The sequence below is a fragment of the Scyliorhinus torazame genome, chromosome 8 (assembly GCF_047496885.1).
Source record: "Scyliorhinus torazame isolate Kashiwa2021f chromosome 8, sScyTor2.1, whole genome shotgun sequence".
In the NCBI taxonomy this organism is placed as follows: Eukaryota; Metazoa; Chordata; class Chondrichthyes; order Carcharhiniformes; family Scyliorhinidae; genus Scyliorhinus; species Scyliorhinus torazame.
Genome location: NC_092714.1, coordinates 228,147,324 through 228,163,854, shown reverse-complemented (window position 1 = coordinate 228,163,854; position 16,531 = coordinate 228,147,324). Strand labels below are relative to the sequence as shown.

The window sequence follows — 16,531 nt, the reverse complement described above, 5'->3', positions numbered from 1 at the left end:
GGTCACTTTAAATCAGTGGCCCAAATGTTATCCCTTACATAGCATAGACATCTTTCCTGTGCTAAAACAGCCCTCCATGGAGGCAAATTTCCAGTGACCCTTTGAGGGAATTGTGTTCCCCCCTCATCTCCTACTTCAAAAGGGCATGTCTTAACTTTAAGTCATGTTGTCTAGTTCTAGTCTCTTCCACAAGAGGAAACATCTGCCGCCATCCACCCAAGAAAATTCTGATAGGATCTTACATATTTCAAGAAGGTCACCTTCATTCTTCTCAACTCCAGTGGGGCTCCGATGGTAATGAGTTATCATTGATATTTACTTACAAAGTCAGCTGTAGATTCAACCTGTTTAAGCTTTCTTCATAAGATAAACACTTCATCCCAGGAATGAGTCAGGTGAACCTTCTCTGAACTGTTTCTAATGGAATTCATAGAATCATAGAATCCTCACAGTGCGGAAGAAAGCCATTCGGCCATCAAGTCTGCACCAAACCTCTGAAAGAATACTCCACCCAAGCTCACTCCCCTGCCCTAGCCCAATAACCCCTTAATCTAACTTACCCATCTTATTTGGACACTAAGGGGCATTTTAGCATATCCAATCCACCTAACCTGCACATCTTTGTACTGTGGGAGGAAACCAGAGCACCCAGAGGAAACCCAGGCAGACACAGTGACCCAAGTCTGGAATTGAATCCAGTTCAGGTGCTGTAATGCAGCAGTGCTAACCACTGTGCCACTGCGCCTCCATTTGTCCAGAATTGGGAACCAAAACTGCACACAGCACTTCAGATCTGGTCTCATCAAGGCCCTGTTCAGCTACAGTAAAACCTCTCTACTTTTATATTCCATTCCCCTTGCAATAAACATCGACATTCCATTTGCCTTGCTAATCATTTGCTGTACTTTGCCTACTAACTTTATGTGATTCATATACCCAGATCCCTCCGTACCACTGGGTTCTGCAATCTTTTTCCATATTTATAATATCTCACTTTTCTATTATTCCTGCCAATAGAGGTTAAATTGTTCATATGTATTTTGCTTATAGAATCAAGGGGATGAATTTTACGGTCAGGACCACTGCCCCACCATACTTATGTAAAATCTGGAGTGATGATGGCTGGTTGCTAATGCAAGATCAGCATGTCAGTCTCCTTTAATACAGAAGTTGGGCAGATGTCAAAATCGGCACCCAGTCTGCCATTTAAAAAAATGAATTTAAAGGTCAATTCAGTTTGATAACAAACCAATATACCTTGGGCGGGATTCTTTATCCCGCCAGCCCCATTTTCTGGCGCGCACACCCCCGCCGCCAGTGAGATTCTCTGTTCCCGCAGCTGGCCAATGGGGTTTCCCATTGTGGACCACCCCACACCTTCGGGAAGTGTGTGGGCATGAGTGCGCTGCCAGCGGGGTGGAGGATCCCGCCGACAGAGAATCCTGCTGCCGATGTTTCCCATGCCATTTATGAATGGGTGCCTGGAAAAAATGTTCAGAGGGGGTTATTCCAGCTATGAGGAGGTATTGCAAAGGTGGATGAAAAGGCTGCATGCGGGACTATGGTTGACTTTAGCAGAAAGGTTTGCCACAGAAGGCGTTTGAATTTTCTGGTGTTGCAACTGACTATATTCATTGTTTTGCACTTTCAGTGGGAGATATTTGTCCGAGAGAGGAGAACACTTAGAGATGGAGGTAAAGTAAATTTTCTGCATCCCAGTACAGGAGGAGAGGGTCATGCCTAGGCAGTATCCGACCTAGTGATCCCGGTACAACCCAAATATCTAGGTGTTAAGTGCGTTCACTTCCTCTTTTTCATATCAGAAAGCAATTAACTGCTTTTAATGTGGTCATGAGCTCTCAATCATAACTAGATGTTTATAAACATTGCTGTTAATTTCACAGCACTATACTTGAAATCCATTCAAGCGTGAAGGGAAATGAAATTAAACAATCCTGACATCTGCCTGCCTGGAAGCTGTCAATTGCAGGCAACCAACAGCGGTCACAGGTCCCTAAATGCAGCAGTTAAAGTAGACAATGCTGTTAAGAAAGTATATGCAATGCCTTCCTTCATTGGTACAGGTATAAAATATAAAAGTAAGGGTATAATGTTGGAATGGTATAAAACACTGGTGAGGCCACAACTGGAGTATTGAGTGCTGTTCTGATCACCACATACAGGAAGGACGTAATTGCTGGAGAGAATGCAGAAGACATTTACAAGAATGTTTCCACAGCTAGAAAAATGTAGCTACAAGGAGAGATTGGATAGGTTGAGTTTATTTTCCTTGGAACAAAGAAGGCTGAGGGGTGACTTAATTGAGGTGCACAAAATTATGAGGGGAAATGTAGAGTGGACAAGGTAAAATTGTTTCCTTTGGTGGAGAATTCTAGAACAAGGCGGTGTAGATTCTAGTAGCAGAACATATAGAGGGGACATGAAGATGAACTTTTTTATGCAGAGGGTAGTGGGAGTCTGGAATTCTCTGCCTGAGTTGGTGGTGGAGGCAGAGACCCTAAACTTTTAGCTGGATCTGCACCTTAAGTACTGTAAGCTACAGGGCTATGGATCGGGTGCAGGAAGGTAAGATTAGAAAGTGCACCTGGGTGTCCTCATGCTGGCATTGACAAGGTGGACTGAATGGCCTTCTTCTGTGCTGTAACTTTTCTATGGTTCTGAAAGCAATTCCTCTTTGAGGAAGTCTCACAGCTCAAAGGATTTGAGGGGGTTTAAAGCCTTGTGATGTGGTTGTGGCTTTCTATTATGATACTGCTGTTGCTTTTGAGACATCTGTCTGAGGCACTATATGTAAGGCACAGGTGAGTGACAAAAAGCAGTAATGTTTTGACTCTTTCTGCCTGGATTTCTCTTTAGCTTCCTTACAGGGGTGACTGATGGGGGGAGTGGATTCCCTGTTATGGAGAATTCTCTGATATTTGGGTTCCCTGTTATGGGGGGTCTCTGGTGAGGGGGGCTTGAAGGTGGTCTCTGGTTGAGGGTTCAGTGGTCGGCAGGGGGATCGGGTCACCCTCTTATGTGTGTTTTGGTGGTGGGGGGAGGGGGTGACCAGAAATTACCAAGGGGGCGGGAGGATGCCCCTATTGTTAGGAGGGGGGTTCAGGATTTGTGTTGTGGAGGGGGACCAGCTACCGAACCTCACTATCCAGCCACCCACTCAAAATAGCAGCCCGATAGTGGGATTCGTGACAGATTCCTTTGCAATCTCCGCCATGCATAGATTTGCAAGACAAAGGACACTGAATGGCTTCTGGATGCCGCTCCCACTTGCCAGCGCAAAACAGAAGCGATTCAGCACCAGCAGGAGAACATCTCCTGAATGGAGAATCCTGCCCTTAGTGTTTCTGTGGATGGAAGGGTAAACCTATAGTTAGAGTCATGCTAGACAAATATCACTGTATGTGTGGGTGTTTGCTTAGTTCAAACTGTGCTTCCATTGTGCTTAGAGGGGGTTATGGTGTGAAAGGTAAACAATCTTGCAGAAGCATAAAGTTGTTGCCCAGTAACCCAGTGCGCCTTTAAGGTAGGAAGGCTTTTTGAGTTCAGGCTTTAACTGGATATATTGCAGCTGAAGGTAGGAAGCTGGGAAGTGAACATCTCTCAGCTCTGCCAGAAGAAAAGCTGGACAAGACAAGGGGCTGCAAAAGGCAGACTTCCCAAAGAACCAGATAAAGTCCAGACAACCAGGGAATTGGGACAGGAAGAATGTCTTCGGAAGATTGAAGTTAAGGGAAAAGAGACCAAGAAGCTGAAAAACTGTTCAGAAGAATTCAAGGGAAAAGCAGATAAAGTGATCTGAATTGAAGAGACAGCTGCGGTAAACGGATTTGAGAAGAGAAAGCAGGCTTCAGCGGTAAATCAAATATTTTGTGCCATCTTAATATAGTCTGGGAATCGATAATTAAAGCAACTATGAAGAGTTTGTGTAACAATCAAGGCAAAGGAATCCTGAAGGGTTGGTGTGAAACCTAGAAGCAACACCTTTATGGAAGTAGCTCAGAGTAGGCATTATCACAAAGAAGATATGAAAGTGTGTTGATTTGAAAGCGGAATTTGAAATTACTCGTGTGGAAGCTGGAGTTCAGTGAGACAAGTTGGATGACAGCATAAGAATCTCTTGAGGGGATTTTGAGGAGAAATACACAGCAATACACTCGGGTTCAGAGTGTGTCTGTTCACAGCCAGCGTGTGTGTTTAAACGGACTGTGCTACTGACACCATTATAGTGTAAGATATACTTTGCAACTTGTGTTAATCTTAAAATCGGTGTATATTTATGAAGCCAAGCGGGGAGTAAAAGAGTATTGTATCATAATCAATGACCTATGGACAATTTTATCCTGCAAAAATTTGCATTATTTTCAATGTTTACTTTAAAAACTGGAAATTTTAATTTAAATGAAATTTGATCAATTACCTGACATGTTTCACACTTTTCATAAAAGTGTCTCATAAACAAATGCACCAATGCATCCCACAAAAACCTTCAAAGATCTACTTTTCTCTTAATTATTTTTTTTAAGTTTTACAATATGCAGATTCACTGTATACTTGTGAATCAGCCTCGTGTAATTTTTGATATAGGCCAGAATTCTACTTTTGGGAGACTGTGGACATGACACAGTAGACTTCAAACTAAGTCTCGTTGAACGGGGCATTCCCTGCCAGCTGCAGCGTTGAGAAAACCCTGTTATTCAGCGGCACTTTGCCGAGGTTCTTTTGGCCTCGGGAATCTCTCTCCATTATGGCCTCACTTGAGTGATTTCCTGCTGACGCGCTGGTCTTGTTAGCAGGAATGGCTGTCTGCGGATCGGGGCACCATTTTGATCAGCTGCCACGATCTTCCCCCCTCCTCCTTTAAGGTTCACCCCCACTGCATCAACTACCTTCTCCAGGCTCCATGGAACCCCCTCACCCTCCTTCCAAGTGGCAAGCCCCCCCCCCCCCCCCCGGGCCCAATCCCTGGCAGTGCCAACTTTACACCTGGACACCTTGGCAATGCTAACATGGCACCCTGGCAGTGCCACTGGCTGTGCCATCTGGGGGAGGGTGACCTTCCGATGGATTTTGGGGGCAGCTCTCTAAAATGGTTACACCCTTGGCCCACCACAAGGTCTATGCACCAGGGCCACGCTGGGAAATACCTGCACTAATTCACGCTCACGTGAATCCTGGTCCACAGGGTTCGTGCAGGTTTGTGAATCTGGTGCCCAGTCCGTTAATAGGATCTAACTGACCCTTTTGCATCCTCCATCATCGGCTACCGGTGGCAAAGAATCCAGCCCATAATCTGAATAAAACTCATTCATCATTATTATACCTCTCAGGTAAATTTAATATAGATTATTATGATTTAAGGATTAAAATGATGATTGAGGATATTACTTGACAAACATTTAACCTATTTGCACATCTTCCTTTCTGTGCTATTTTAACAGAGGGCTAACCTAATAAGTTAAATGAGTTAACACTCTAGTTAAAATAATGCGCGAAATGTTTTACAAGCTAATAAGTATTTATCAGCTAACATTGAAAACAGCAATTTTGAGCTTCTATGTAATGCTGAGAAGTGAGGTATATTGGGCTGGATTCTCCGAAATCGCGGCCGATGCCGGGGCGGAGAATGCATTTCCCTGCACGGAATCGGGACCGGTGCCGGTTCCCCGATTCTGCGCGCCCCGAAAAATGAAGTACTCAGAGAGTATGCTGCGCCGCATAGCACCTACCTGGGGCCATTGCTGGAGGCCCGCTCCGCCATTCTCCGCCCCTTACCGGCCGAAGGCCGACAGCGTGGATCTAATGTGGTCCTGCCAGTCGGGAAACTTAGTGGCGACTGTGGACTCGGTCTGCGGCCACCCTGGTCGGGGGCGGGCTGATCGGAAGGCAGGGGAGGCTTAAACGTTGCCGGGTAATGTTTGTGCGGGCGGTCAGGGTCGGCCATGCGGCTGATTGGGAGGTCTAGTTTTAATGTCCAGCTCCGCGATCTGAGTCTGCCATGGGGCACGGTGCGGCCGCTAGTGGCCCTTTCATGCCAATGTTCCAATAACGGAGAATCCAGTCCCTTTTGTCAAAGTTTTTCATCCTGCACTCATCATGACCACTTTCAAGAATACCAATGTAATGGAAAACATCAAATTTATACTGCTTGATTCCTCAGGGCAATGCCTTGACCAATCAGCTGCCTGGCTTGAATTCCAAACAGTGCCTTGATCAATCAGCTGCCTGGCTTGAATTCCAAACAGTGCTTGACAGTTAACTGTTAGTCACCATCTACTGATGCATTTTCCATGGCAACACCCCTGCCAATCAGGATCCACTTGCCAACCAATCAGCACTCTCTTTTCAGAGTATAAATTTGTTGATTTCCCTTACATTGGCATTCTTGTAAATTATTTTATGAGTGCAAGATTAAAAGCTTTGACAAAATATTTCTCTTTTTTCAATAACACTCACGTTCCGCGCGACCTAACGACTTTAAGTTGAAAATATTACATTATTTGAATCTCGTGCCCAGGCAACCAATGGTGATTTTACATAGCAGAATTATTGGCTCTCAAAACCTGCTGGCGATCTCATTAAGTTCACAGAAACGGAATGCACAAATATAAAGATGATCATGTTTGCACTGTGGACCCAGTTTTACCTTGTCTAAGTAGTTGTAGGTTTCTCACTTCCTCCCGTACCTGCAGCTGAAGAACCTGCTGGAGTACCTCTTGCCTCTGACCTTCTTGCAATATTCCCATGCGTTCCAGCTTTTCACCATTTAGCCTAAGCAGTGCCCGACCTGAGGAAAAGATCCATTTTTAAAAATCTGGAATTTGTACCTTTTACAGAACACTCATAAGAAAGTATTTCCCTTCATTGTTCCATCCAATGTTTTACTCTCTGCAGGAAAATACAACAATTGTAATAATAATAATAATCTTTATTGTCACACGTCAGCTTACATTAACACTGCAATGAAGTTACTGTGAAAAGCCCCTAGTCACTACACTCCGGCGCCCGTTTGGGTACACAGGGAGAATTCAGAATGTCCAAATTACCTAACAGCACATCTTTTGGAATTTGTGGGAGGAAACCGGAGCACCCGGCGGAAACCCACACAGACACGGGGAGAACGTGCAGACTCTGCACAGACAGTGACGCGAGCCGGGAATCGAATCTGGGACCCTGGCGCTGTGAAGCAATAGTGCTAATCACTGTGCTACCGTGCTGCCCATATAAGTTGGAAAACATTATGTTTTTACTGAATTAAGTTTTATCTGCTTAATATTGAGTCCAGCAGGAACCATGGGAGATCAGGAAAAACTCACCAATACAATTGTGCATAACAAGAAAATACTATATTTGTAAATATAAATGGAGTAATTATTCAATAAGTGCATAAAACCATCAAGACATCATGAATAATAGCTCTGACATAAGCCAGTGTTCTGCTGCGTTTCATTAGCTACTTATTCACTCAGACATGCTGTCCTTGCCTTGCAGCATTTTAATCTAGTAAAGAAGACAGGAATCAATTCAATTTAATTTCCTTCAGAATGACAGAACATGTCCTTGCAGTGACTTATACCGTCATCTATACGCCCCTGTCAATACAAACTTGCCATTAATGAGCACCAGAATAAAAATGAAACCGTTCTAGGATACAAAGCTGTTCACATATTTGGTTTTTGTTCAACATCTCATTACTCCATGTCGCAAGAGGAGTATATCTCAAATAACATTTCAATTTCTCTTCAAATAGCCTAAACTACGCATGAAATCAAATAAAGTATTAGTGTCTGGTGAAAACGCTGGATGTACTCAGCAGGCTTGCGATTCTCTGTAAGAGGGAAACAGAGTCAATATTGAGTCAATGACCTTTCATCAGCCTTTTCTGCTTCCACCTTATTTCATATCTGCCTGAACTCCAGAGGCATTATTCCCAATATTTTGCAACAATTATTTAGAGACATATTTATAAGGCAGTTAAAGCAAAGTGAAAGAGTAATCCCAAGACACCTCTGGCTAGTGGTGGTTAAAAATAATCTGGGTATAGGGTGGCCAAAAGTCAACGCTCTTCGCCGAGTTTTTCAAGAAATTTCAGTGACTTATGTGAAGTAGCAGAAAGATCAATATCAGAGGAAATGTTGGGTTGGTATGATGGTTGCCTAATATTTCCGTTAAGTTACTTTTTAGCTGTCCTAGCAATGCTTTGTGTAGGATTGTGTTCCAGCAGTGTTCGAAAGTGGGAAAGTATCCTATTATCTGGAACCATTTATCAGATTCAGCAAAGCAAAGATTTTCAAAGCACATTTTACACAAAGGCAAGAAAATGTTCAGTTGCACAAAGCCTGTCCTATAATGGAGAAAGTGTAAAAAGTTAGATGCATATTACCATAAGGAGCTTTGTATTACAAATTTGGGTCTGCCAGCTTCAGCAACATCAGTCACTCTTGTAAGTGTTCTGAGTGCTATACTTTTATGGAAATTCAGCCACTTGTGTGACAGTTTAAGCAGGAATTGTAACAATAATACCTGCCTGGTATGACCTGAATAGGATATTCATGTTTCTTGCTTGCAAGTTTCTTCAGTCTTTCTGAAGGCCGATGAGCAACCATTTGGTGAGATAGTGTTAGACATGAGATGAAAAGCTGCTTTATTTCGCAGTAAGGTGAGCATGCAAAATAACAGTCATGATGATGTTTTCTTCATTCAATCAATACAATTTATTTTCCGAACAATAAACATAATATGCTTCCTTGCATCAATTCTTGCTAACCTAAACCTCTGTCTTCCAGCATTTCTAACTTCTCAGTCATCCACCCACTAAATTCCTCATTCCCAGTTTCTTGCTGTGGTGAGGCAGTTGTATATTAAGGGAGGAACACACAAAGAACTTGCATTTGGATGGCACCTTTCACAACCTCAGATCGTCTCAAAGCACTTTACTGCCAGTGAAGTAGGTTTGCAGCATAGTCATTGTAGTGATATGGGCCGGGATTCTCCCCTACCCGGCGGGGCGGGGGGTCCCGGCGGGATGGAGTGGCGTGAACCACTTCGGCGTCGGGCCGCCCCAAAGGTGCGGATTTCTCCGCACCTTTAGGGGCCAAGCCCTCAGGCTAGGTCCGCGCCGGAGTGGATGGCGCTCCACCGACTGGCGGGAAAGGCCTTTGGCACCATGCCAGCCGGGGCCGAAGGGACTGCGCCAGGCGGCAGAAGTCCACACATGCGCGGGAGCGCCAGCGCTGACGTCATCCCCGCGCATGGGCAGGGGGGTTGTCACTTCCGCATCGGCCATCGCGGAGGCTGTGACCGAGGCGGAAGGAAAAGAGTGCCCCGACGGCACAGGCCCGCCTGCGGATCGGTGGGCACCGATCGTGGTCCAGCCCACCGTGGGGGCATCCCCCCAGGGCCAGATCGCCCCGCATCCCCCCCAGGACCCCGGAGCCCGCCCGCGCCGCCAGTCCCGCCGGGAAGGTAGGTGATTTGATTTACGCCGGCAGGACTGGCAAGACTGCAGCGGGCCGGAGAATCGCCAGGGGTGGGCCCGCCGACCGGCGCGATTCCTGCCCCCGCCGAATTTTTGGTGCCGGAGAATTCAGCGGCCGGCAGGGGCGGGATTCACGCTGCCCCACGGCGATTCTTCGACCCGGTGGGGGGTCAGAGAATCCCGCCCATGATCACTGTAGTGACCATTTCCAGCTGGATGAGTCCCATGCAGGGCTATAACGCTCCAATGAACAGCAACATGATAATGAACAGATGATCTGTTTGTGGTGATCTTGTTTGAGGGATAAACACGGGCCAGGACACCATGAATTGGCATTTGTTCCATGCCAATCTAATCAAAACCAGAAAATGGGTGTCCTGTGGCTAAGTGTCCTAAATAGGTGCTCCTCTGTATTTGTGCATCTTGTCTTGACAATGTTTGGTGTGCACTGGTTCAGCTTCAACACTCTAGCCTCTGAATCATAAGGTTGTGGATTCATGTTCTATTCTGGAATTTTGAGCACAAAAATCAAGGCAGACACTCCAGGATGGTACTGAGAGACAGATGCACTGTTGAAGTTGCTGTCTATTTGGATTAAATGTTAAACCAAGGTCATGATAGAACAATTAGTTTAGAGAGAATATCTGACCCTAGCCTCCATCCAAGTAAGACACCATCTAAATGCAAACTTAAATCCAAATAATTTCTATCGCAATTTTAAGATATAACCAGTCGAAAGGTAAAAATTGGCCAAAGCTTGCAATGTTGCATTGTCTGTTCTTATAATAAGTACTACTCACTGAAGTAAAACTAAATATAAGGGTGAGCACATGAACTTACTAGAAAGAGGTGCACAGCAGTTGTATTTAGACTGAAACTTTAGAGTTGTTGTGAGTTTGGAGGTTTGGAGGGCAGCACGGTAGCACAAGTGGATAGCACTGTGGCTCCCCAGCGCCAGAGTCCCAGATTCAATCCCCCGCTGGGTCACTGTCTGTGCGGAGTCTGAACGTTCTCCCCATGCCTGCGTGGGTTCCCTCCGGTTTCCTCCCACAGTCCAAAGACGTGCAGGTTAGATGGATTGGCCATGATAAATTGCCTTTAGTGGCCAAAATGGTTAGGGGGGGTTATTGGGTTACGGGGATAGGGTGGAAATGAGGGCTTAAGTAGGTCGGTGCAGACTCGATGGGCTGAATGGCCTCCTTCTGCACTCTATGTTTTCCCTTCGCAGTTAAAGTGTAGCCCGGAATCTGGCCCTGCACAACTTTGGGGCTGAGCTGTGTGAGGTAACATGTAGTATATATAACTCTAATGTGGTGGCAGATCTGGTGTAAAATGTGCCAAAGGAGTCTCTTGGAACCCCTCAGAAGTGTTATGTAAACACCCAAAAATATTTATAAAGTCTGGAAATCTAGACTGTCAACATACTTTCAATTTTAATCGAGGAGAATTCTGCAAATGCCCATCAATCACTCATCCACGAAACACTCTCCTGAGTGGAGAACTGTAGTTGAAACCAGTCAAGAACCCACCTGCAGCATAAATACATCCTTGGAGAGCTATGTAGACTGGCTTGGACTGGAGTTTGACTGCTGTGCCACTGAATTCACAAATAAAGGACTAGTTATATTCAAAAGGATAATAATCACCTCTCAGGTGACAATGAAGGATTTCCTGAATAGGATTTCATCTCTTGGGAGAGAAACAAATGATACATTCTATATATATTGACCTCAACGACCTACAGCATCTTAACAAAAAAACATGGAAAAACTAATACGAACGAGTGTTTTATAATTCATGGATAACATTTAGTAATTTGAAAAAGCCTTCACAATGTGTTTTTTTATCTGCAATACGAATAGAAAATAATTTCTGTTAAATATATTTTATTTTCTGACTGATGTTCAGTGAACACTGGAACATGTGAATGTAATGAAGCATTTGAAATCAGTAGCTAATAAATATAGTCCTGTAAAATTTTGAACGTACACGAGCACAAAAGGTAATTTAAATTTACATGTAGAATGGCGGGAGATTCAGGATATGCACACTGAAGGGAAATCCCTCAAACTTCAGTTTATGTATCTTATGTAGTGGTACTGAGCCTAATTGGTGGGGAAAGTTCCAGATTATATATGCAGTCTGTGCTGAAATAGCTGCACTGCTGGTAGGATACTATAGTTAACATTACCATTCAGCAGATAATAAGAATAAATACTCAACAATACAGGTGAGGAAAGGTAGACGGCCATCCAGCTCATCTATATTGATAGGTCAAATCAATTTAAGTGGATGTGGAATCTGCTGATCAATGTTTTTGACACATGTGACAAGAGGGCATGTTGAAAGTTCAAATTTGCAGATAAACATGTCCTGATTTCAACTTGAATTCTTAACATCCACTCCTTAAATTCAAAACTGGTGAGCACTGACTATCTATCCAGAATACTGGGGCGTCATTCTCCGACCCCCCCGCCGGGTTGGAGAATCGCAGGAGGCCGCCGTGAATCCTGCCCCCGCCGGTTGCCAAAGTCTCCGGTACCGGATATTCAGCGGGGGCGGGAATCGGGCCACGCCGGTTGGCGGGCCCCCCCGCTGGATTCTCTGGCCCGGATGGCCGCCGCCGAAGTCCCGCCGATAAATTGCCTGTCCCGCCGGCGTGGATTAAACCACCTTTTGAACGGCGGGACAAGGCAGCGTGGGCGGGCTCCAGGGTCCTGGGGGGGGCGCGGGGCGATCTGGCCCCGGGGGGTGTCCCCACGGTGGCCTGGCCCGCGATCGGGGCCCACCGATCCGCGGGCGAGCCTGTGCTGTGGGGGCACTCTTTCCCTTCCGCCTCCGCCACGGTCTCCACCATGGCGGAGGCGGAAGAGACTCCCTCCACTGCGCATGCGTGGGAAACTGTCAGCGGCCGCTGACGCTCCCGCGCATGCGCCGCCCGGAGATGTCATTTCCGCGCCAGCTGGCGGGGCACCAAAGGCCGTTTCCGCCAGCTGGCAGGGCGGAAATTCCTCCGGCGTCGGCCTAGCCCCTCAATGTTGGGGCTCGGCCCCCAAAGATGCGGAGCATTCCGCACCTTTGGGGCGGCGCGATGCCCGTCTGATTGGTGCCATTTTGGGCGCCAGTCGGTGGACATCGCGCCGTTTCGGGAGAATTTCGCCCCTTGTTCCCACAGAGGGCACATTGAGATTTTTTTTAAAAACTTTAATTATTGTTTTTTGCAAAAAGTTAAGTGCTTTCCAGTCACCTCCCTTCATGTTGGAGTGATTTTGAAGTGGTCAGCTGGAAATTGACAGCACTTAACTCAGTTTGAAGTGGTCCAGGAGCAATCAAAGCTTGATGTGTATAATCACTGCAGTTAGAGCACTTACGAGTTACCCAACCATGAAGAAGATGAATGGAACAATGCTGACAACTGGGTTGTGTGGAAGCTGTCAAATACAGCCTAGCAAAATCAATATCAAAGTGAAATGAATGAAAGGCATGCTGACCACCTGACAGGGTTAAAACTCACCTGACTGTTTTTCTCTTTCCAGGAATTGACATGTGCTGTTAGCTGTATCTGAGCTAGCTGGTGTATTGCCCAGGTGAGTGTTAAGGCCGTAATTTTTTCACTGTCTGTCTCTGGACTGCTCTCAGGTTTCCAGTCAGGGGTCTCTCTTCTGGGGGACTTCCTGACAGGGCACTTTACTGGGGGAGTCTGTGGGGGTCTCCTTATTTAGGGGGTCTCGGGGGGTATCTTTATTTAGAAGGTCTCCATATTTTGGGGGTCTCTTTATTTAGGGAGTCTCTGGGGGGTTAGAGGTTTGAATGGCTGAATAAAAAGGTCTGTAGCGATCTCTGTATGTGCATGTACATAAGGGGTTAATGTGTAATCAGTAGCACCAGATGATGATTAAAGGGCCGGACCAACAGGGGTATAAAAGAAACCACATTGGGTCCCTCTCTCTCTCTTTTAGATGGACTGTGACCAGAACAAGAGTATCAGATTAGTTCAGATGATTAGTGTAGTTACACATAGTTACTGTAGTTAGATCGTGTTAACCTTATCACTAATATCAATGTTAAAGTGAAGAACTCACGCAATTATTGTTATAGTTACTCAATAAACCTTTTGTTACTGCTGGACGAGTTTGAGTCTTCTTCATCGAGATTCAGAAGACCTCATCAGTAACCAAGGTTTGAGTAACACATATTACACTCCGTAGTATATCAAAACATACAGAGAATGTAATAAAAGATAATACTGGAGCATAATAAAAGATGGCACTGGGACTGGTAGCTTTTAAAGAACTAGTTTGATTTGGTTAGACAAAAAGAGAAGAAAATTCAGACCGGAAATTCGACTGTGGAAGACTTCGCAGCATATGGATTCTCGATGACCATCTGATTCAATGGAACTCATTGGAGCTCCATGGCAGCTGGAAACAACTGGTAATTTAAGTTATAACTGGAAAATGTTTGAACAGATGTTCCAAATATTTATCTCAGCTAATGATTTGAGCACGGCCTCTGATGCAACGAAAATAGCGCTGCTACTCACAACAGGAGGGCATGAAGCTAGAGAAATCTATAATTGTTTTAATTACTTAGAAGGTGAAGACAACACCAAATTCAAAATAATAGTCAAAAAATTTTAAGATCACTGTAACACCAGTAACAATGCTGCTTTAAGACATTCAATGCTCAGAGACCAAACTGCACAGGGAATGATCAAATGTTATTGTTTGTGGCTCCCTGTTGAACACCCGGTATTCATGGTCAACGTCTATGCTCCCAACTGGGATGATACAAATTTTATTAACTCCCTGCTGACCTCCCTCTCCTCCAACCTTGACTCACATCAGTTTATTTTAGGTGGAGACCTGAACCATGTTTTGGGCCCTAGTTTGGACCGTTTCAAATCTAAATCTCTTGTTCCATCAGGGATGGGCCGTGCTTTGTCTTCTTTTATGACTCGGGGGGGGGGGTCCTTGGCACATTTTGCGTCTGAGCGATAGAGACTTCTCTTTGTTTTCACATGTCCACCATGCATATTCCCGCATTGATGTTTTTGTTTTGGATAGGGTTCTCCTCCCTTCGGTGGTGGCGGCTGAGTACTCAGCAATTTTTTTTTCGGACCATGCCCCGCACTTTGTAGATTTGTTGCTAGAGCCTGGCCCGGCCCAATGTCAACTCTGGAGATTAGATGCTACATAGTGTAGCTACCTGGGTTGGCCACTTCCCGACTTAAAATGGAGAACCGCAAAGACTGAAGGGAAATTCAGCCAACACAGGCAAAATTGAGCAAGTGCAGAAATCAGGGGCGAGATTCTCCGACCCCCCGCCGGGTCGGAGAATCGGCGGGGGCTGGCGTGAATCCCGCCCCCGCCGGTTGCCGAATTTTCCGGCACCGGATATTCGGCGGGGGCGGGAATCGCGCCGCGCCGGTTGGCGGCCCCCCCCCCCCCGCGATTCTCCGGCCCGGATGGGCCGAAGTCCCGCTGCTAAAATGCCTGTCCCGCCGGCGTAGATTAAACCACCGACCTTACCAGCGGGACAAGGCGGCGCGGGCGGGCTCCGGAGTCCTGGGGGGGGGCGCGGGGCGATCTGGCCCCGGGCTGTGCCCCCACGGTGGCCTGGCCCGCGATCGGGGCCCATCTATCCGTGGGCGGGCCTGTGCCGTGGGGGCACTCTTTTCCTTCCGCCTTCGCCACGGTCTCCACCATGGCGGAGGCGGAAGAGACTCCCTCCACTGCGCATGCGCGGGAGCGTTAGCAGCCGCTGATGGCATCCCCGCGCATGCGCCGCCCTGAGATGTCATTCCGCGCCAGCTGGTGCGGCACCAAAGGCCTTTTCCGCCAGCTGGCGGGGCGGAAATTAGCCCGGCGCGGGCCTAGCCCCTCAAGGTTGGGGCTCGGCCCCCCAAGATGCGGAGCATTCCGCGCCTTTGGGGCGGCGCGATGCCCGACTGATTTGCGCCGTTTTGGGCGCCAGTCGGCGGACATCACTCCGATACCGGAGAATTTCGCCCCACGTGTATTGAAACTTGCGAAAACCAGATAGCACTGAAACCAGCAGCCATCTGCATAGTAATGAGCAATTCTAAGGCAGAATTGCAACACTTAAGGTGAATAAAGCCAAGCCAGACTCCTCGGCGCCAGCAGGAGCCAAGACAAAGGAAGGCCAACGGACATTTAGGGACCGCCCAGTGATCAGGGAACAACTCCAGTATTGGAGAAATCGATCCAAGTGATCGGAACGCAGTCCAATCACTTGGAACCAGGTACGGGGTCTGCCCCGAAGGGCGGGAAGCCCCTGGGAGCTATAAAGTAAAGCCCCCAAGTTCAAATCGTCCTTCTTTGGCAGGGTCGCTCAGCAACTTGAATCAACCCGTGAGAGTGAACTGTCCAGCGGTCACGCCAACCAAGTAAGTCTCAAGTCAACACTCGCTACGAGATAGGCGCTCCTAGCTACCAGTCCATACCAGCTTTTGAATCCTGCAGACTCAGGACCTGAACGAAAGGCCATTTGTTCCCCTGACCTGGTAGGCCAGTCTGAAGCTAAGTATAGGCCTTTTAGTGATAGGAATAGTCTAGAAAGTAGAGTTTATGCATGAGTAGTGATTTACTGTGTATAATAAATGTGTTTTGATTTGAATCTTACTAATTGGTGTGTTGAATTATTGATCATTACTTGAACTTGAACCTCGTGGCGGTATCATAAAGATACCTGGCGACTCTAGAGCAAAGGTTAAACAAACAGAGCAAATTACGAATTAAGAGCCAACCAAAAGTTAGCAACAATAGTTAGCTGATAAAAAAAATTGTGAGCGTGTGTCCAAGCCCATAGTTGATGATATAAAATCTAACAAGTCTGATTCAATCTCACCTTCCCCACTGTGGGAGGCTTTTAAGGCAGTCCTCTGGGGAAGTTATCTCTTACTGCGCATATATGTTGAAGACAATGAAGTTAGAGCAGCAGAGCCTGGTGGATCCCATTCTAGAGGTGGATCACCAGTACTTGCTTGATCCTACTCCAGAGCTATTGGCAAGT

At 46.4% G+C, this 16,531-nt stretch overlaps 1 protein-coding gene across 1 annotated transcript in view; it reads right to left on the bottom strand.

Moving 5' to 3' along the window:
* The window catches only part of LOC140428430 (sterile alpha motif domain-containing protein 10-like), a 157,296-nt gene that overhangs the window by 22,279 nt on the left and 118,486 nt on the right, over nt 1-16,531 (bottom strand). Inside the window, exon 4 of the mRNA XM_072514867.1 lies at nt 6,665-6,805. Coding sequence (XP_072370968.1) covers nt 6,665-6,805 — 141 coding nt within the window. The remainder of the gene's footprint in view (nt 1-6,664; nt 6,806-16,531) is intronic.